Below are 22,411 nucleotides of genomic sequence, written 5' to 3' on the forward strand. Positions count from 1 at the left end.
AGGGGCTGCTTTATTACAAACAATTCCACCATATAAACATATAAATCTAGAATGTGTGTGTTTAACAGCTGACCTGTAGGTGTGTGTAGCAAAACACAGAACATGAATTACCGTCAGATCCTGATCTGGGACCTCATCTATAAAGCTTGCTTGCACACAAAAAGGGCCTGAAAGATGCGGCGACGCGCACTGTACGGTGCGCGGGCCGCGTAACCTACGCCTTAGGCTCTGCGTCGATTTAACGCAGAACCATAAATCAGCCTTGAACAGCACTGAGGGAGGAGGGAGGAGAGGGAGCGTCCCGTCTTCGCACAGTGTTTTGAGGATTTACAGGCTGAGCCTACTGTTAGTTGTTAAACTGTAAAAAAAAAAAAAAAAAAAAAATCATGAGTTTGAAAAGTGAGGGGGCATTTCCCCCCTGTTCCCAGTGGAAATTGCGCCCTTGCACCTCACCGCGTTTTATTTTCACTCGCTTTATTTTTTATTTCTGCAGTTATCATTATGCTGAAATATGGAGAACACTGGAAACAGCTCCGCTCACTTACTCAGACAAGGGCAAATTGCACTCAGCTCCAAAACTTTATGGGCGTGTTTGCGCCGGTATATCATTAGAGCAAAATCTTTTGTGAATAGGACCTTAAAGCGGGGCAAATTGCGGGGGCAAATTGCGGGCGCAAATGCGGCGCAATTCACAGCGCTATTTGCGGGCGCAATCTATTCTTGGTGGATTTGGCCCATTGTACGTAGATAAATCTTAGTTATTTTTCCTTTGATGTTTAGTTTTTCCATTAGACTTTCAGAGCATAAAGTGTTAGTATTTCCTGCATCAAGAAATGCGTATGTTTGGATGACCTTCTTTCCTTTTGTATACTTAACATTGCAACAACAGGCAACATCGAAAGGATGCCATGCGTCCCCCGGCCCCTGTATGACCACAAGAGACACTCACTGACAATTCCTTTGGTTGATCACCTTCTTTGTTTATTTCCTTTTTGTCATTATGAAGAATACTGGGATGATTTTGATTACATATTTTGCAAGATTTGCACTTATTGCAATCCTTGCTAATGTTCCCTGCATGCAGGCAACCAAAGCATACTCCTTTCTCTTTTAGAAAAAGTCCAACTTTTGCCGATGCATCTTCTTTTTCAGCTGTGGACAACTGTCCAATGTATGTCCATGTGTACAATATAAACAGGAGCAAAGCTTGATGTTGAAACATTTTGCATTTGAATACTTTTCTTCTGTCAGTGGTTGACAGTTCCCCCAGTTTGTGTTTCTGTTTTGCCCCGCCTGTCTTCCATCTGCCCTGATTCTTCACACCTGTGTCTCGTTACCCCCTTGTGTATATCTGGTCTTGTCTTTCCCTTGCTCCTTGTGGTTCCGTACTGTTTGCTCCCTCCATGTTGTCCCATAGTTTTTTCGATCCCTGTTTCTGTGTTTTTTGATCCTGCTAAGCAGCGCTTTGGTTTTTGGTTTCTGCAAAATAAACCCTGTTTTTTGGAACTCCTGCCTCTCTCTCTCCTGCATCTGGGTCCTCATCCAACCACTCCATGACAGAACGGAACCACCAGTATGGACCCAGCAGGAGAGAGTTTTGCCTTCTGGGATTACGTGTACCGGGAAGCAGAACTCACTATTCCTGGTTGGCGGCACCTGGAGGAGCTGGAATCCCCCTTCTGGGGAACACGCCTGGCTCGGGGTGGGCCCAGGTGCATTCAGGCTCTGGATCGACGCCGATGACGGCGTCGGCGCCAGTCCCAGCTAGCCGCTGTTCCGGCGGTGGTCCTGGGCGCATCGTCGGCGGTGATCCCGGACGCATCAGCCCCTGCTCCGGTGATGGTCCCGGACCCCCTGCAACTAGCGCCGAGGACCCGGGTTCCCCCGCAGCCAGCGCTGCAGACCCGGATTCCCTCGCAGCCAGCGCCGCGGACCCAGGTTCCCCCGCAGCCGGCGCCGCGGACCCGGGTTCCCCCGCAGCCAGCGCCGTGGACCCGGGTTCCCCCGCAGCCAGCGCCGCGTACCCGGGTTCCCCCGCAGCCAGCGCCGCGGACCCGGGTTCCCCCGCAGCCAGCGCCGCGGACCCGGTTTCCCCCGCAGCTAGCGCCGCGGACCCTGGTTCCCCCGCAGCCAGCGCCGCGGACCCAGGCTCCCCAGCAGCCGGCGCCACGAACCCAGGTTCCCCCGCAGCTGGCGGCGAGGACCCTGGTTCCCCCGCAGCCAGCGCCGCGGACCCAGGCTCCCCAGCAGCCGGCGCCACGAACCCAGGTTCCCCCGCAGCTGGCGCCACGGACCCGGGTTCCCCCGCAGCCGGCGCCACGGACCCGGGTTCCCCCGCAGCCAGCGCCATGGACCGGGGTTCCCCCGCAGCCAGCACCACGGACCCGGATTCCCCCGCAGCCAGCGCCGCGGACCCTGGTTCCCCTGCAGCCAGCGCCATGGATCCGGGTTCCCCCGCAGCCAGTGCCGCGGACCCGGGTTCCCCCGCAGCCAGAGCCGCGGACCCGGGCTCCCCCGCAGCTAGTGCCGCGGACCCGGGCTCCCCCGCAGCCAGCGCCACAAACCCGGGTTCCCCCGCAGACGGCGCCACGGACCCGGGTTCCCCCTCAGCCAGCGCTGAGGACCTGGGTTCCCCCGCAGCCAGAGCCGCGGACCCGGGCTTCCCCGCAGCTAGTGCCGCGGACCCGGGCTCCCCCGCAGCCAGCGCCACAAACCCGGGTTCCCCCGCAGCCGGCGCCACGGACCCGGGTTCCCCCTCAGCCAGCGCCGAGGACCTGGGTTCCCCCTCAGCCGGCTCCTCGTATCCTGTGTTCCCCACCAAGTCAAAGTTCCCCGCCAAGTCGTCCAAGTTCCCCGCCAAGTCGACCAAGTTCCCTGCCAAGTCGTCCAAGTCTTCCAAGTTCCCCACCAAGTCAAGGTTCCCCACCAAGTCAAGGTTCCCCTCCAAGTCAAGGTCCCCCGCCAAGTCAAGGTCCCCGACCAAGTCAAGGTCCCCCGCCAAGTCAAGGTTCCCCGCCAAGTCAAGGTCCCAGCCCCACGCCAAGTCAGAGTTCAAGCCCCACGCCAAGTCAAGGTTCAAGCCCCACGCCAAGTCAAGGTTCAAGCCCCACACCAAGTCAAGATTCACGCCCAATGCCAAGTCGTCCAAGCCTAGGCCTCGTGGACAACCCCCTGAGCTGTCTCGCTGGTCTGCCCCGGCATCGAGGACGACCCCCCAAGCTGTCTCGCCGGTCTGCCAGGTCTCGTGGGCGACCCCCGGAACTGTCTCGCCGGCCTGCCCGGTCCGGAGGACGGCCCCCGGAACTGTCTCGCTGGTCTGCCCTGTCCCGAGGACGGCCCCCAGAACTTTGGCCATGTGTTGGCCTGTGTTGATCCTGCTAAGCAGCACTTTGTTCATTCGTTTCTTCAAAAATAAACCCTGTTTTTTGGAACGCCTGCCCCTCGCTCTCCTGCATCTGGGTCCTCATCCAACCACTCCGTGACATCTTCATTGCATTCACATATGTTTATTTGGGCATAATGACAGCACTTGCAAAACTGTTTCTTTTAAGCTGGGATTGTTGCTGTAACTTTGCTTTTTTGCTTCCTTTATTTACTTGAGTGTCTAGGATGTCACCGAAAATTGGATCAGAAATGATTTTGACTTGGTGCTCAATGAATTTGATGATTTCCTTAAAGCCAGATCTGCGGTTTTGATTCTAAGATAGTTCACATGCAATCACTCTCCATTTTTCTCTGAGTTTGTAAGGAAGTTTCTGAATGATTGTTTTCATATTGGCTGGCATGTTGAGTTCATCCAAGTATTTTAGATCCTCCATTGCATTGCAACATTCACGTAGAAATAATGCATACGCCTGCAGTCCTTTAACATCTTCTACTTTAACAGAAGGCCATCCAGCAATTTTATCTACATTGGCATCTGTGATATTTAAGTCATGTCCAAAATGTTTTTGGAGAAGGTCTTTAGCCACAGCATAACCTCTTTCAGCTGTGCACTCAGTCCCTAGGCTGCCCCCTAGTGTATTGCTTCAAATAATACAGACATCTCCTTTGCCATTTGTTTTTGTTTCCACACACTGTTCAAAAGCTCTGCTGAATGCTCTAAACTGTAGAGGATTTCCATCGAACACACAAATTTCTCTATGAAGCAGAAAATGAGAGGTCTGTGTCTGTACAAGAAGTGCCGTTATGTCATTTTGTCTTTATAACAGGTTGTAGAAATCTTCAGATATGTGAGGATTTCCTTGAAAGTGCGCTGATTGATGTTCATCAGGATTTAAATAAAATCGATGTGTCTTGGAACTAGCCTGATGTGTTCCCTCTTTATTTTCACATTTGTCCATTTCTATTGTTTTCTCCACTGTTGGTTGAGTGTTGGCAGTAAATTAATATTTCTGCTGAGATGCATCCTTTTGCCATGGGATGTACATTTCAGCATCAGGATTGAAGGCCGTTCCTTTTTTGAAATATGATTCCATACCATCCGAACGTGCTTCTGAAACACTGCCATGACATGAAGTATTCGACACTGCTAACATTGCTGGAGCTGCCGCTAATAAGGGCCTGAGCACTGACAGTGCGAAGGCCCTATTGTAGCAGTAGGAATTTTTTTTCTTATCTTTTTTATTTTTCTGACAAAATGAGGGCCTTTTTGCCCCCCTCAACGTGCCCCAAAAGTCACCAAATTTTGCACGCAAGCCAGGCCTGGCGAAAAATTGGATATTTAATGGTTTGGATTAATGGGCGTGGCCTAATGGCTCAACAGCGCCCCCTAGTAAACTTCGTGCCTCAAGCCCCACAATACGGTTTGACATACATGCACGAAAATCGGTACACACCTGTATCAGTACACAACTTAAAGAAAAGTCTCTTGGCGCCATTGCCGAAACCGAACAGGAAGTTGGCCATATTGAATTAATCGTGTAATTTTGGCGCAATTTACGCCATTTCTTCGGCCGATAATGCGGCCCGAACCGTAACGTGCACCCAGGTGTGTTATACATCAAAATGTGCGTCTCGATCCCGCGACGATGGGCATTACTTTTCTCAGTCAAACATATTACCGTGGCGACGATAGATGCCAAAAAGCGCGCCCCCCCCCCCCCCTTCATCTGATTGGTCCATACTCGTGGGTGGTGTCATCGGACTCGGTATTGAGTACTTGACCTTCATTGGCATGAATTAGCCCCGCCACTTCCTCTGATTGGTCGATATTTGATAGTCCCTTTTTTCTGGCATAACTTTTGAATGGTATGACATAAAGAGTCGTGGGTGGTGTCATCTGACTCAGTTTTGAGTCCTTGACCATAATTGGTGCGAATTAGCCCCGCCCCTTCTTCTGATTGGTCGATATTTGATAGTCCCTATTCTCTGCCATAACTTTTGAACGGGTTGTGATAGAAACATGTGGGTGGTGTAATCGGACTCGGTATTGAGTATTTGACCTCATTGGCCTGAATTAGCCCCACCCCTTCTTCGGATAGGTAAATATGTGATAGTCCCTATTTTCTGCTATAACTTTTGAATGGTTTCACATAAAGACTCGTGGGTGATGTCATCTGACACGGTATTGAGTACTTAACCTTCATTGGCATGAATTAGCCCGGCCCCTTCTTCTGATTGGTCGATATTTGACAGATCCTTTTTTCTGCAATAACCTTTGAATGGTTTGACATAAAGACTCGTGGGTGGTGTCATCGGACATGGTTTTGAGTCCTTGACCATAATTGGTGCAAATTACCCCCCTCCCTTCATCTGATTGGTCGATATCTGATAATTCCTACTTTATACCATAACTTTTCAATGGTTTGACATAAAGAGTCATGGGTGGTGTCATCGGACTCGGTTTTGAATCCGTGACCTTTATTGGTGAAAATTGCACGCGTGAGGGCTCGTTCATCGCTGCTTGCAGCCTTAATTTTACCTTCTTTTCTCATAATTTTATTTCATTTTATTTGTTATTTACCGTCTAATTATGTCTTACCGCTTTTAACGTTGATGTAAAGCACTTTGAATTACCCTGTGTTGAATTGTGCTATATAAATAAACTTGCCTTCCCTTGCCTTACACTTAGTGTATCTTAAAGAAAACATATCATGCCTTTTTTCTCAATCTACAGTTGCGTTGGGTCTAAATGTGTGTGACCTGTTTTGTTCCAAATACTACAGAGATGATGTGTGTCTTTACAGCTCTGCCAATAATAGTTTTTTGGGGGCGGGATCAGATATGCTATTCCACTCCTACCACAGAGCGTGCATCTCACTTGTCTTGCGGCGCTGGACTGACCAGGATGATGTGAAATTGGGTCAAGATTTTATACAAGAAGGCAGGATCATTCAACTCCTATCCGGATCAGAGATGTCACAATTCCCTCCAAATCTGAACAGCACACTGAATCAGCAAATTATAGAAGGTGGCTCCAAACCAAGTAACAAATTCTTGAGTTGGTCATCACTTACCCAAATAAATGCACTCAAACAGAGAAAACGTTTTCATTATACGTGCCTTTTAAAGACCAGAGACATGCTAGTGAGCACTGAAAATTGATCTTGGTAATCAGTATGCCACCACGGTTCTCGTTTGCAGCTGTAACTGAGCAGCTCATGTGGATTTCGCTATCTCCAGACAGAGCCAAGCTACTTATGTAAGCTTACTGCTGGGTTTAGTTTTGTTTTTTGCACAGAAAGTACCATCAACCTTCTGCACTCTCAAAATGAAGTACAATTCCTGTGAAGCAGTTAAGTTCCCCTCCTGACCGGTACAGCTCAACTGGATGCCGAGCTCCAGTCTGGGCTCTGTAATGCTTCATTATAGGGAAAGAAGCAAAGCTACACTTCTTGTGTTTTTCTTCAGTGTGCTGTGGCTAATTTTTGTGAGTGAAAAACCCAATGTACACAGCAAACATTAGTGTGTCTTAGAGAAAACACTACTGATGAACTGACTGAATGACTGAAATGTTTCATTTGCAGTCCAGACTCGCCGTGCAACATATTTCATGCAGATTATTCACTTTTTGATAGTCTGATGTAAGATTTACCCTCCACTTATCCCTTCAGGCCATCCACACCGAGGACAATAATTACAGCAATCGTCCACCCTGCTGAGCAATAACGCAGTGTAAACACTGATGACAAACACCCCACTGTACTCTCCTTCTTCTAATGATACATTTTATCCAGTGTGGTCCCATCGCTCATCCAAGAATGAACTTCAGAGAAGCCATCAGCATCAGGGGTGGCTACAGGCTGTATAGCATCATGCCAGATGTTTATGATGTTGATTATTGTATTTTAATGTGTATGTTGGTCGTTGTAGGGGGTCTATGTTTGTATCAATGTGAGGATGTGCGTAAAAATGACCTGATGTCTGTTTTTAACCATGAGTGTGGTGAGACTGAGACCTTTACGACGATAAAGGTTCTGACATCATCATTTATCAAATAAACGGTCAAGAAACACATTTGTTGAATATGCGGTTTATCTTTTATAAATTTTTCCCGTTAAACAAATTAAATGAAGGAAAGGGTGCGAGTAAGAGCCTCAACGCTATCCGTCTGCCAGCCCTGCAGAAGGGAAGACATGATCCCACCTGCACTGTGATTGGTCGAGAGCTTCACTGTTGTCATCTGCTGCGTTGTTGACTGTACAGAGCTTGTCCGTGACATCGTCACAGCTGCTGCTCGGGTGGACAGAGGTTTACCCGGAGCAGGAGCGGGAGATCTATAGGCCTCCTTGGCCTCTGGTGTACTCTCCAGTCAGACACTTGGTGCCCAGAATCAGTTGTAACGTAACTGACTTCTGTAACAGTTTTCCGGGTATATAGTCTGAGGATGTGCTTCAGTAGAGGAGAGGTTCAACAAGCTACTGCATGAAGACAAATGGAAGGAATTTCAACACAGTGTTCCTCCCCCACTCTTCCCCCTAGAATCGTATATCTACAAGTTAGCAGAATAAGTTTTAATTCATGTAGGACTTGTTAAAATCTCACTTATCAACTAGCATGCTGCCTGCTCACGACTTCCCTCACTCATTGTCTTACTTTCTCTCATTCACTCACTTCCTCACTCACTGGCTCTCTCTGTCACTCCTTCACTCTCTCTTTCATTTGCTCATTCACTCTCTTTCACTCACTCATTCACTATCTTTCTGTCACTCATTCAGTCTCATTTTCTCATTTACTCTGTCACTTGCTCACATTGTCTCTCACTCGTTCATACTCTCTCACTTGGTAATCCATTCTCTCATTCGCTCATGTTCTCTTTCAATTGCTCATTCACTCGCCCATTCTCTCTCACTTGTTCAATCACTCTCCCTCACCCATTCATATTCTCTCACTCATTCACTCTCTCCCTCACATTCACTCTCTTATTAATTCTCTCTCTTTCTCTCTCTCAAGTGAATCTAGCCTCTGATGGAGGTTTGAACCATTTAATGAAGACAAATGAGCTCATTCTCAAGTGCTTTCCTGCGTGCTCATGACGTGTGTGTGTGTGTGTGTGTGTGTGTGTGTGTGTGTGTGTGTGTGTGTTACTGTAAAGTAAGGGTGTCAGACCTGCAGATGTTGTCACATGCACTGTCTTGTCCTGAAAGTTTCATACGTCCACGTCTGTCCTGTGTTGATGTTAATTCTAACCTTTCCCTCATTAATGCTTTCTCTCTATCTCTCTCCCTCACTCTGCCGAGGTTAATCTCTCCATTTAACCTGACCTACTGAATTTTACGATTTTGAGAACACGTCGGCCTTGCCTTTTCTCCTGCGTCCAAGCTCAACACGCGCGCTCTCCTGTGCATGAGCGTATCAGCCAAAGGTAATCTGTCGTAATCACAGACGGTGTGATCAGAGGATTGCTCTTAATTGCATTAAAAGTCGCTGTGTTCCACAACATCATGCTTGCAGATTCCCATCATGTGCACTTATTATCATATGCTGCTAATTTGCTTCAGTATAATTGCGGCGCTTTCACAGATGAGAGATGGTGAGGAGGACTTCAACTGAATTAAAATGAATGCCTTAATGCAGTTTAATCTAAAGAGATCATTTGGGGATAAACTCAAGGCTAAAACTGCGTTTATCAGCAGAGTCCTGCATGTGAAGGGTGATATAATGAGGCCCGAGGAAGGTTTTTCTTGTTTTATTTTTGCTGAATACAGCAGACCTTGGCCGTGTTCGCGAGGGCGCTGCAGTTCTGGTGCTGAGCAGTAGGGGGTGCTAAGAGACAGAGGGGGCAGAACGAAGCATCTGGAGGAGAAACCGTGCATGAAGCAACCATCCATTCATCCATTTTCTATTCCCGCGTGTTCCTGCGTAAGGTCACGGGATGAAATGAAAGATGCATCTTGATTTTCCATCCGATCCCTGTTAAGAGTCCCTCTTTATTTATCATCACAATGTTTGCACATGAAATCATTTTCAAACACAAACTCCTTTGGAATGTGATTATTTTAACATCCAAACACACGCGCGCTCACACGCACGCACGCACGCACGCACGCACGCACGCACGCACGCACGCACGCACGCACGCACACACACACACACACACACACACACACACACACGCACACGCACATTCAATAACAAAATTAAATAAAACTGTTACAAATTAAAAAAGGGAAAAGGAAAGGGGGCACGTTAAGATACCAAGGCATGCAGCGACAAATATAAAAAATAGACATCTGCTTTCTTTTTCTGTACAAACATAAACGAACACATATAAATATATATAGAAGTAAAAAAGAGCGTATTTTTAAAATACAAAGGTCAAATTGTACAGTTACATTCCATAATAACAAAACAGGAGACATGGCACAATATTCAAGTGAGTTCCTCTTTTTCCACAGACACTACAAAACTGCAGGATACCGGAGAATCAGAAACAAGATCACACAACAGTTGTTTTTTTCCAAGTCTGTTCACGTTGCTGTAAACATTACAAATGAGAAAAAACAAGATTTTTTTTTATGTCGATGGATTTCCGTTTGGAATTTCTCTTTCAAGCAACTTTATGAACGAGTGAACAGTCTGTTCTTGGAGCGTCAGCTTTGATGCCCTTTCTCTGCGAGATTGGGAGCCGAGAGGCCAAGAGGAAGCTTGGCAGAGTAAACAAGGCAATGTTTACGTTGGCTCCAGAATGTGGTGAACCGTGGCCTTCTCTCTCTCTCTCTCTCTCTGCGTGTCTAGTTCTGCCTCACATCCTGCAAGAGTTTGTTGATCTCGTGAGCCAGCTCGGTGGCGTCCATGCCCGCCTCGTGGTGGCTCTCGCCGCGCCTCCCGCCTTGGTGACCCGGATGAAAGATGCCATCAAAGTCATCCTCCTCGTAGTTCTCCGGGATCTCCTCCATGGCGGGCAGCCATTTCAGGTGGGGCGGCTGTCCGTTGGTGGAGGCGGAGGATGCGGGCGAGGATGTAGAGGAAGAAGAGGAGGCAGAGACATGGTTGGTGCAAACAGATCCACTTCCCGGGTTGAGATAGTGGGTACTGGCAGCCCAGGCGGCGACGCCCGGGGGGTAGGCCGCACCTTTACCACCTGGCAGCAACCCCCTACGGCTGTCCTGAGGAACAGCGCTGTTACTATGGTTACCGGCAATGCTGCCACCGCGCCCGCTTCCTCTTTCAGCTGCCGATGAAGACGAGGGTGGATTTGTTTCAGCGCACTCCGTGTAGGAGTCCATATTAGGGGGCAGGAGTCGCTGGAAGACGGAGTTCATCTCTGTCAGGAGGGAGCCGGCCCCCCCTCCTCCAGCTGCACACGCGTCCCCTCCTCCTCCTCCTCCTCCCCCTCCTCCTCCTCCTCCTCCCTCCAGCTCTTCGTTCCCAGACTCCTTGCCAAAAGTGGAGAAGCTCTTGCGGTGCTCTGAGTCGACGGAGGACTGGTCGTCCTCCAGCGGGGGCTGCTGGGAGGACTCCTCCCCCGGGATGTACATGTTGTTGCGGTAGTCGGCGGAGGACGTGGGTGAGGAGATGGGGGGCATCCAGCACTGGTCAGAGTGTCCCAAGACGCGACATTCATCCGTGCACAGTCTCATAGCTAAAGCAAAAAGAAGAAAAAAGGCAAGGCAAGGCAAGTTTATTTATATAGCCCAATTCAACACAAGGTAATTCAAAGTGCTTTACGTCAACATTAAAAGCGACAAGACGTAATTAGACAGTAAATAACAAATACAATGAAATCAAATTATGAGAAAAGAAGGTAAAATAGGTAAAATAATAAAAAGGTAAAATACTAAAAAGCACAGAGAGATGACCTTGACCCTCCCAATCTCTGAAATTCCTCCAGACTGACATACCCAAGTTAGAATTTTGTTACATTCATATAGTGAATGTTTAGATAGACTTTCAAAATTGGTCATTTTGGCACATTTACACATACCTCAACCCCTTTGTTTTTTTCAAATAACAAACATAACTTATATGTATAAATGATGTATTACGAACATAACTTATAGCTTTCTTTTTCGTTGATTTCTTGACTGATTTTATACTTTTATTTATTTTTCATTGGGTTTTTTAATTGAATGTTGTCATCATTCTAAAACCCTAGGATTATTTTTGTAGTCCATGTTTTTATTTGATTTTAACTGTAAAACACTTTGGTCAACAGTGGTTGTTTTAAAAGTGCTATATAAATAAATATTGATTGATTAACTGATAAATGTCAATATACTCATTCCTTTCAAATGCAACTGTTTTTACTTGTACTGTATGTGCTCCACCCCCCACACCCTAATGTGGTACAGTTTTGCAGCTTCGGGTGGCCGTGCTACAGGTTTTGTCAGGTCAGAGCAAAGAAGGTTCAGATGCTGACTTAGTACTTTTTTTAACGCTAATAGAAATGGTCTGAGACAACAAAGTTGTTTATGTCTTATCACAGCAACTTTGCATTTTATGAATCAGGTGGAGTTTTTCACAGAGCTCTGATTTCTAACGGTGAAACATGAAAGGAAAGCCTGAAGTCGGAGATGGGCTTCAGAAACAGAAGGTTTTTTTTGCGGTTGTTCTTCATTAGTTATCTCCTTGAGTGGTGATCCTTAAACCAATTAAATTAAATTCAATGTTATTTATATAGCGTCTATTACAACAGAAGTTGTCTCACATGATGGCAGGCTGTTGCTTGTGGGACGTAGGAACCATTGCTGCTTTTCTGTAGCATTCCAGTCTTTTATTATGATGTGTTCCCTTAGCTGCTTGGTGTTGGACTGGTGTTTAGTTTAGTTGTAAATGGTCTTTTAGGCTTGAAGCCGAGCCTTTTCCCATTTATTGCCCTTGTTAGGAAGCGGTAAAAGGCGTTTTCTTTTTTTCCCCAAGAATGTGGCTCGCTCTGCTTCAGAAAATGTAAAAGTGCATGAACAATTAAGTCACAAACACTGAATATGAAGTGAAAGAGGATGAGAAAGGGTCACATTTGAAAAGATACTTCAGCAACAGTGCGAGGTGATGCACAGTGTTTCATGCTAAACTGCTTCTGTCTTTTCATCGCAGCGCTCAGCTTGGAAGCTTTTTTTTCTATCTCTCCTTGATCTCATCCTGATGGTGTTTACAGCTTAATGCACGGTAGTGCCAGGTATGAAAACAATGACAGAGTCTAAATAAATAAATATTGGTAGATCCTGCCTAAGTGGAAGAGGCAGGGATTTACTTGTTTGGTTCCTTTGTCATATCCAGAATGAAGAGGCACATTTGCCCATCTAAATAGAAAAATCTAAACAAATTAAAGTAGAAACAGAGTGATAATCCACCCTCTAGGCCCCATTATCTCCCTTCCCTCCCCTTCTTTTATATTAGCATAAAAGATAGCAGAAGGGAAGATGAGGGAAGAGAATAGTCGCATATTTCTTTCTCAAAAGGTGAAAAACAATACTGAGATAAAGCCTGACTGACCAGTACCTTTTATGCACTACAAAAAAGGACAGAATATGTAAACATACGCTGGACGGACTAAAAGAAGCTGAGCAGCTCTTGGGGATGCACGAGCAAGCGAGAGACGGTGAGGAAAAACAACATTCTAAAAGCAATTACTCTGAATTCTCCTCAGTTCAGACATGAAAGCGCACCACTGTCACTCACCGGGGGAGGGGGTGAGGGGGAAAAGAAAAAAAAAAACATCACCCTGAGACGCATACCGATGAGTGACAGGCGACTCATCTCCGCTCCGGGGAGGATTTTACAGACACGACTCTATCTGAAGGGCAGGAAACGCACACACAGAAGCAACCGTACGCCAACACAAACAGCGAAACATGCCGCCGCCTCTCTCCATGTGATAACGAGCGTGGAAATGAGGATTGTGTGGAAGAATGGGGCCGAGTACAATACAGATTGTGTTGGTGACAGGGTAGATTTAGTGCCTGTAAAGGCAGGTGTAATAAAAGGCTCCGGCCTGATGCTGTCCGTGGTGCTGAAATCTGTCAGGCGGCCGTGACGGCGCAGGCCCAGGTGTGGCCCAGAAGAGGCCAGGTCTCGGCCGTTTCAGGGTCAAACTGAGCTCAATGTCTGATACGAGAGCAGTCCTGAGAACTCAAATTAGTGCAAAGATGAGACTGGATAAATTAAACGCCAGGGTTTCCAGTAACAAGAAGTTGGTTCTCTTTCAACCTGAAACATCACCATGGTAACTTAACCATAACCTCTCAGAAACCAGCGATGATCAGCACTGAATCCAGGGTGGATGGGTCTTGAGTCTGACCAAGATATATAAATGCTTTTGACCAGAAAAGCACATTGAATTGAACGTTCTGAAACTGGAAAGAGAACATCAGAAAATATTGATCATAGAGCTTTTAAAAACTAGCCCTTTAAATATTTGCCTGTAGCCTTACAAATGATTTTTTTTGATTTCACAAAATATATGGAAGCAGAGTTGGTCAGGAAAAAAATGGTATTGGTTTTAACTTCAAAGACATGAGCAAAAACGTAAACTATTGCCACCTGCTGGCCAGTTGATTAAACACGTCCTGGAGAGTGAGCGACTGCTGTTTCATGAACGTTCGTCATTCACGTCAGCTTCTGAAATGCTGATCAGCTTTTAAGCTGCCAATTTTAAGTTAAAAAAAATCAGCAACATCATTACTGCCTCCAGCTGAAGTCCTGTAAATTCATCCGAAAATGTAGATTTTTATCTTCAACGGCTTATAAAATATTAACAAGTTTGAGTTTTATCGCACCCATTGGGAAAAAAATGTCAAAACTCAGTGTGCTTCCAAAGAGTCATAATAGTTGTCAATACCAGGTCTAATTAACTTCAAATCGCTGTCATGGTCGTGGATTACATTATCTTTAAGTTGTAACCTTGGCTTTCTTGTGCTATTTTATAGTTTGGACAATTTTGTGGCTAGCTTTTTTTCTATCATATTTTTAAAAGCACTTTCTCTCTTTTCCCCTGCTGTATTTGTCAACACCGGTGTCTTGTCGTCCCTTTAAGTATTTGTCACTGTCAGTAAAATCGTGTTGTTTCACATTCCTCCCTTGCTGGTTCTGCTCACTCTGAAGCCTTCTTCAAGTTTCTATTTTGATGATTCTTTTAGTTTTTAGCATTAGCTGCTCCTGCATTTGCAGTGCCTTTGCTCCCTATTAAAGCATTTTGTAATCCCTGACTCCATTATCATTTGGGCGCTTTTGCTGTCCAAAGATTAACTTTGGGCCACGCGAAAATAATGACGAAAAAATAATGGGAAAAGTTTATGGTGTAAACTTTTGTGAACGGCAGGATTTAATTAAGGAGCTTGACGTTACTCATGGGGAAAAAACATTTGTGTTATGCTCCTTAACGTTCTTCAGATATAGGCCAAAAACATGGAAATTCTTATAACGGCACCACTTAGAGGCCGGACAAGGCCGTTTTTATTGTTAGAGATCTGTAGGGGTCTGGAATCTACACCAGGCTATGTGTCTGTATGAAGTTTGTTTTTGGCTGCCCAGACACTTTTAGGGCATAAAAAATAGATGATAATAAAGACAAGAAATTAGAAAATAAATTTAGTCCATCCATCCATTTTCCGCAGCTTATCCATAACCGGGTCGCGGAGGCAGCAGTCTTAACAGAGATGCCCAGACTTCCTTCACCCCAGACACTTCCTCCAGCTTTTCTGAGGGGAGTCCGAGATGTTCCCAGGCCAGCTGAGAGACATAGTCTCTCCAGCGTGTCCTGGGTCTTCCCCGGGGTCTCCTCCCGGAGGGACATGCCTGGAACACCTCCCTAGGGAGGAGGGACATGCCTGGAACACCTCCCTAGGGAGGCGTCCAGTAGGCATGTGATACAGATACCCAAGCCACCTCAGCTGACTCCTCTCAATGTGAAGGAGCAACGGCTCGACTCCGATCTCCTCCCGAGTGACGGAGCTTCTCACCCTATCTCTAAGGGTGAGAAGGCACTAAACTTAAACTTTCAATTTCTGTGCAGTTGCACCAAATAAAATATGGAAAACTTGGTGCTTTTTAAAGCAGCAGAGGGCCATTGTTCACCAATGTAAACATCACTGCTAAAGTCCCAATTTTGTCTCTCCACCTGAAAAAAGCCTGGCTTTCCTGAACAGTCTTTGTAGCAAAGCCCCCTTAAGTGGAAGATGTTGGTTTTAGAATCAATTCAGTACACTCCAGATGGATCTAAACTAAATCGGACTTAGCTCAGGAGGGCTGACACTTGAAAAGATGTCTGGGAAGCGCCGCTACTGAGGAAGCTGAGGTGCGAGCCTCTCGGGCTGAGACAGGCGGTTTCCATCACTCACCTGGGTGTAGTCGATGGTGCATTTCGAGGTGCATCAGGTCAGAGAAACCCTCCCCCAGCAGCAGCCTGTCCACAGGGGACTCCCGCCCCATCTCGCAGTCACTGTCCCCCGCCTCACTGTCGCCACGGCCACTGTCCTTCAGGCTGAACTTGTCCATGTCCTGTAATGCATACCTGCAGACAGACATTTAAAGTCGTTACAGGCACAGAGGTGTCACCTGTAATGCACAGACACTAGTTTAAACTTTACACCTCGTGAATCAGGCTGCCTGCTGGGAAGACTAAATCTACCACATCAGGCTTGAAGCTGCTTCTGCAATCTGTCAATTCGCTGGACGAGGCTCGGCCCATAAATCCCACACGGAGATAGATCCCATCTATAAATCTATCACGACAGCCACTAGAGGCTTCTATAAATCTGCCACTTAGAGATCATAAGAAGATATTACTGCAGATGCTCTGATGGATGCACACTTTACAACCTGAGCACCAACAGTCGGGACGTTCAGACAAATGAGAACACTTTGAAACTGAATGGCATTGGCATGATCACAATTGGAATATGAAGAAAAGAACAACATTCACATGCCATCGAACCATGTAACAGGTCAGCCGACACGTGGTACTGTACCTCATGACATACACAATGAGAAACAAGTGGCTTGAAAGGCAAACAAAAGAGGAATGTTTCTGGAATAAAAGGGTCTGAAGGGAGGAGGGTAAATTACCTGTAGCTGCGGGAGTATTTGTTGCCACGGAAACTGGGTCTGGGCTGGTACTGGCCCTGATGGAGCATGGACAGAAGCTGTGAGACTTGCTACACCAAAAAATGACAAAAACAAACAAAATATAAAACAAAAGGGGAAAAAAAAGAAAAAAGGGGGGGGTTGGGGGATGAATAACAGATGGGACATGGAGAAAAGGAATTTAAAAAAAGAGAGAAAGAGAGACAACACAAGAGACAAAATAATGGATGAGTAAATACAAAATGGATGATGGAGAGGCTGCTAAAAAAGGGCGAGACAAAATGGATGACATTTAAACAAAAAACGGGGAGGGTGTGAAGGAGTCGGGGGGGTCTGGATGAAAATGGAAAACAAATGACTGAGGGGTGAGTCACGTGGGGGGCCATGGAGGTGACGGAGTGCAAACAAGGTAAAGACACAGACGTCCATTATCATCAACAGTTCTAATGAGAGTCAGTGTGAAACTGCAGGCGGCTGATAAAGACGCACGTGGGGGGTGTGCGCACGTGTGTGCATGTGCGTGTGTGCGTTACATTAGGGATGCACCAGTCCTTTTCTTGTCAGTCCATATTCCAATGCTGATATTGGACAAATAGTTCAGATGCTGACCCGTTACCCGCCGGGGCGTCCGGCTTCACTTCTAGCTTTTTAGAACTATATTTAAATAAACATAAGTGTTGTCAACTGTTTTTTTCTATTTCTGGAATACAACGGCAAACAAAAGTATGTGTGGTCCTTGGTTTTAGCTGGTTTTCGGCTGAAATATGTCATAAAATAATTGAAATGTTTTTATTAAACATTCACAGCGTTGGAAAGAGAAGGATTCAAGGGAACATGAGAAATGACTAAAATTGTTATCAGCTTAAGGTGACACGCAGGGGCGGTGCGATTTCTAGCTCAGCGGCTCCTCCTGCAGGCGGGGAGGTTAAGTGGCTTTTACAACACCATCGAAGGTTTACTCGAGTTTGGGATTTTTGCTCAGTCGCTCCCGTTTTTTTCATTCCTCATTACCTTGGTGAGTCCCTGCCGTGATGTTGCTCTATCGCTGGCTAACTAGCTCCACTGTCGCTCTGTGAGGTGGTTTCATGCTGCTGATGTGTGACGTAGCGTGTGAAGCAATAGACCACAAGAGACAAGAGACAAAGTAACTGTGGACAGCAGTCCACAGTTACTTTGACTGGTTTTATTCCTGATAGTGGAAACGCGAGACAAAAGCTAGACCGTGCTTCCGAAGAGTCATCAAATGTTCCGTAAAACTTCATTAAAGGGGACCTATTATGAAAAACATGTTTTCTTTTGCTTTAACATATATAAAGTGGTCTCCCCTCAGCCTGCCAACTCAGAGAAGGAGGAAAGCAACCAAATTCTGCAGTGTCTGTACAGCCCGCCCGGATGAGCCATCCAGTCTGATGTGGCTTCTACGAGCCATTCAGATTCTGCTCCCTTTCGTTACGTAACGAAAATGCGATTTACATAAGTTGGCCTCCGATGCATGAAACCACGCCCACAACTAACTCCGCCGGCCGGAGTTTCCACCGTGATACACCGTAGCGGTGTATCACGTCATTCAGACAGCCAATCAGCACAGAGCCTCATTATCATAGCCCCGCCCACTCAGAATCCTGCATAGATAATGAGGTTAGAGAATGGGAAGATAAAGACATGCCTCAGAGGCTGAATTTCTAATCTATTTATAAAAAAAACAATCAAAAGCTTGTTTTTAAGACATTCAAGGCCTGTTTAAAATAGGTATTAGATGCCATAATAGGTCCTCTTTAAATACTGATGTGTTTGTGGTGCCTGAAGCACTTTGTGTTTGTCTACCAGGGTGAAAAAATGGAGAACAGATGACATTTTATGTATGACTCCACACATATAGAATATAAGTCAATAATCTGCCTCGTGGACCTGCCTCATTATGCAAAACCCGATCCAGCTATCCAACCAATATCAGGCCAACGTATGGTACTTAAACCAGATTGGTGCATGCCTACTGTGCCTGCATGTGTGTGTGCGTTAGTGCATGTGTGTGTTTGGGCTCACCTCCACTGGTGGAGTCGCGTGTGCCAGTTCCAGGGCGAAGCTTTCTGGGATGTGATTGGAGGAAATGGTAACCAAGCTGTTGAGGGACTGGCGGCTGTGCTGGTTCTGCCGGCTGCCCAGCTGGGCCCGCTCCAGCGGTGGCGTGGCTGAGGGCGAGCGGTGGTGGGCTCTGATGGGGAGGGTCCCGTTCACTGTTGGGACCAGGGTGATGTCACCTTTGTGAATCTGGCGTGAGGGTTTCTTGGGGTGGTGCTGGTGGGTGGATTCAGCTACACGGCAGTTGTATGAGTGCCTCGTGTCCTTCTTCTCCCGGTTGCAGCGGGAAGCGAACACCACCATGATCACCAGCAACACGGCACAGATGGCCCCCAGGGAGATGATGATGATGAGAGATGCATCCAGGGGAGTCCCTCCTTGGTCCATGGGCTGGGCGTGGTTCTCCATGTTCTCGTAGAGGGTGATCTTGAGAACCGCCTTGGCGCTGAGACTCTCAGTCCCCTGATCTCGGACCACGACAGTGAGCTCGGCTTGTTCATGAGGGAAGTTCTCCAGGCTGGCGTTGGCGTGGATTTCACATGCTCTTGGGTCCATGAAGAAGAAGCCTTCCTCATTTCCGCTGACAATGGAGCAGATGAGCTCGGCATTGACCCCCGCGTCCCGGTCGTTTGCCCTCACTACAGTAACCAAGTTCCCAGCCTCCGTGTACTTCAACGCCGCAACATCGGCTGTGAAATTCCACAGCTGGGGCACCACGATAACTGGGGGGTTGTCGTTCTCATCCAGGATGGTCAGGATGACAGTGGTGTTGCTGTTCAGGGACGGCTTCCCGGCATCTCTGGCTTGAACTACAAAACTGATCTTACTCACATCCTCCCGATCAAACGTGCGCAGAGCATAGATGGCGCCATTGGACGGGTCGATGGTGACGTAGGTGGAGATGGAGCTTCCGTGTACTGAGTTCTCCAAAATGGAGTAGCTCACCTGTCCATTTGCATCTAGATCCGGGTCAGTGGCCAGGATGGACGTCAGGTAGGCGCCGGGGGCGTTGTTCTCCGACTTAGAGACCTCATAGTGTCCCTTCTCGAAATGAGGCGGGTTGTCGTTCTCGTCGGTCACGTGCACGGTGAAGTGTTTGACGGTGGAGAGGCTGGGTGTCCCGCGGTCCTCCGCCACAACCGTCAGGCTGAACTCTGACCTCTTCTCTCTGTCCAGGGACACGTTGGTCAGGATCATGTAGTTGTTCTCGTAGGACTTCTGCAACTTGAAGAAGCCCTGGCCGTGGAGCTTACACTGCACCTCTCCGTTCTGGCCGGAGTCCAGGTCCTCCACGCGCACCAGCGCCACAAACGTGTCCAGCGGGGAACCCTCAGACACGTACGCCGCGTCCCCGTTCCCCTGCGCGGACATGAGGCTGATGCTGATGTCCGGCTTGTTGTCGTTCACGTCCACCACCTTGACGAGTATCTTACAGTGCGCGGGCATGGAGTTGGGGCCCATGTCCTGCGCCTGCACGTCGATGTCGTAGGAGTTCAGGGTCTCGTAGTCCACGCGTCTGACCAGAGTGAGGTGGCCGCTGTCCGGGTTGATTTTGAAGGTCTCAATGATCTTGGGGGACACGTGACTGCTGAATGAGTACATTATCTTGGCGTTGGTGCCTTCGTCCGCGTCCGTGGCGTTCAGGTCCACGAGAACTGTGCCAACAGGTGAGTTCTCGGGGAGGCTGACGACGTAGGAGGACTTCTCAAACACGGGGCTGTTGTCGTTGGAGTCCGCCACGCTGATCTTGAGCAGGGTCGTGCCTGTCCTGGGGGGCACGCCCCTGTCAGAGGCCGTGTACTTGAGCTCGTACCCTGCTCGCACCTCCCGGTCCAGCTCCCTCATCACCACCAGCTCCGGGTACTTCACCCCGTCCCCCCTAGACTGGACGTCCAGCCTGAAGAAGTCGTTGGGCTCCAGGGCGTACGTGTCCAGCGAGTTCTCCCCCACGTCGGGGTCCGTGGCGCTGTCCAGGGGGATGCGCGCCCCTACGGACGCGCTCTCAGAGATCTCGATGGGGACGAGGGCGCGCGAGAACTGGGGCGCGTTGTCGTTGATGTCCAGCACCTCCACCTCCACGTGGAACAGCTGCAGGTGCTCCGTGGGCAGCGTCAGCACGTCGAACTGGATGGAGCAGTTCAGGTTCTTCTCGCAGAGTTTCTCGCGGTCGATCCGGCTCCGGATGCTGATCTCTCCGTCCTGCTCGCGCACGGCGAGGAGAGAGGAGCTCCCTCCCCGCTGCATGGCTCGGAAGCGCAGCGACACGAAGCTGGGAAGTTTGGCCAAAACATCAGCCACGTCTTCTTTCAGCCGCGCGAGGACCGTGCCGACCTTCTGCTCCTCGTAGACCTGGTATTTGAGAGTCTTGCTGGTGGCGAGCTGCGATGCCAGCGCCGCGCACACCAGAACGGTCCACATTCGGTTCAGAAAGAGCCCTGTCATTTTTTAGAACAAGACGGAGACCAAAAAAGCTGCAGAATTAAGCTCGGGTCCACTTCTAACGCGCTCAGACGGCAACTGCGAGCGCGTCGGAGTGACTTATTCCCATGAAAGCAGTGGGTTTTTGCCTTGTCTTGTCTTCCCGGTGAACAGCGGGGTCTGTTGCGCGCATCCGTGCGCTGAAATCCGTGCGCCTTTCTTTCTGCCTCTCCTCTCCGCGTCTGCTCTCCTCTGTGCCGTGCGCTTTCCACAGCTCTCCCTCTCTCTCTCTCTCTTTCTGGATCTGCCCCCCCCCCCTCCTTACTCCTTAAAATGCAAAAACCCGCCTCAAAAACAGCGAGTTGCGCGTGAAAGCTCCCTCCTTTCACGCCCAAAAGACAAGCGTCTTCAATCACAAACTGGCTGGTGGCCACTTAAAGTCCGAGAGGGGAGGACTGAGCGCGCAGGGGGACGGGGGGGTGGTGGAGGTGGTGGAGGGGGAAACCCGCCCCGTGGGGCTTCGCTTCACTCTCACCACTTTTAAGAATAACGACTATATGCTTCCAGAAAGGCCAGGGGATAAAATAAACCCAGGGAGAAAAGCGCTCGTTCAGGGGGGAAATTGCAGGAATGTTTACAAGTCCATTTTTGATTTGATTTGATTTATTTTGTATGTAAAAAAACAACAATTCAAGAGAAGATAAGAAAACAAAACAACAAAACAAAGAATTTCATACTTTAACACTTGATATCTTAATTTACATGTGCAAAAAGGAGTAGGAAGAAGTGTAAACTTATATCCTACCCCCATTCACTCATCATTTAACCCATTTATAAATACTCACACACTGTACCCACACTGCTAAATAACAGTATTATTTTTATATACTGTAATTATACTCACACACATACCTATACACACACACACATAGTTGAATATATTTGTCCACACATGCCATCGCTCCGGCTGCGTCTTGTACAGACAGTTTGCAGCGGAGTCGCTGCAAACCCTCAACTGTCACCAGAGAAACGCGCTCATGTGGATCACCGACACGCGCAACTTGTTCACGTAAAAAATCACACATTGTTGAGAAGTAATTATATTATATATGAGGAGGCAGGCAGGCGGGCATCGTGGGTTTCTTTTTTTTTTCTCCATCTGCTGTGACTGACTGGATGCTGGGTTGGTTGGTGGACTTCCAGCAAACCAAAGTGTTTCCACATCCGTGGGTGTATGTATGTAGGCATGAGCCGGTTAAGCCGCGTGCGTGGCGAATCGCGCTGAAAGGGAGCCGGACTTTAATGAATGCCTTTAAAAGAGTCGGTCACGCCACGGAACAGCTCCGTCCCCGTGCGCGCACATGCTCCCAGCATCACTTCAAAACTCCTCCACGCGGGATGAGGTGCTGGTGGTGGTCGTGGGGGGGAGGGATGGGGGGGATCACCACCA

At 47.9% G+C, this 22,411-nt stretch overlaps 1 protein-coding gene across 2 annotated transcripts; it reads right to left on the reverse strand.

The window, feature by feature from the left end:
* Nucleotides 1-9,508: 9,508 nt before the first annotated feature.
* On the reverse strand, nucleotides 9,509-21,188 carry pcdh18a (protocadherin 18a). 2 transcript variants are annotated; one of them, XM_061724499.1, is made up of 4 exons: nucleotides 18,508-21,188; nucleotides 16,447-16,502; nucleotides 15,720-15,892; nucleotides 9,509-11,026 (listed from the first exon to the last, which is right to left on the reverse strand). In XM_061724499.1, exons 1-4 carry the CDS (start codon nucleotides 20,983-20,985, stop codon nucleotides 10,176-10,178), a joined length of 3,558 nt encoding a protein of 1,185 aa, XP_061580483.1. In that variant the 5' UTR covers nucleotides 20,986-21,188; the 3' UTR covers nucleotides 9,509-10,175. The 2 variants fall into 2 exon arrangements, with proteins under 2 accessions (XP_061580483.1, XP_061580476.1); XM_061724492.1 differs by having other exon boundaries at nucleotides 16,447-16,535.
* Nucleotides 21,189-22,411: the final 1,223 nt, after the last annotated feature.

Source organism: Cololabis saira, chromosome 1 (assembly GCF_033807715.1).
Source record: "Cololabis saira isolate AMF1-May2022 chromosome 1, fColSai1.1, whole genome shotgun sequence".
Lineage (NCBI taxonomy): Eukaryota > Metazoa > Chordata > Actinopteri > Beloniformes > Belonidae > Cololabis > Cololabis saira.

Coding starts and splice junctions, on each gene's coding strand:
- pcdh18a (XM_061724492.1), bottom strand. CDS start 20,985: ATGACAGGGCTCTTTCTGAACCGAATGTGGACCGTTCTGGTGTGCGCG. Junction 16,536..18,507: donor ACGCGACTCCACCAGTGGAG/GTGAGCCCAAAC, acceptor TTTTTGGTGTAG/CAAGTCTCACAGCTTCTGTC. Junction 15,893..16,446: donor AAATACTCCCGCAGCTACAG/GTAATTTACCCT, acceptor GTCTGTCTGCAG/GTATGCATTACAGGACATGG.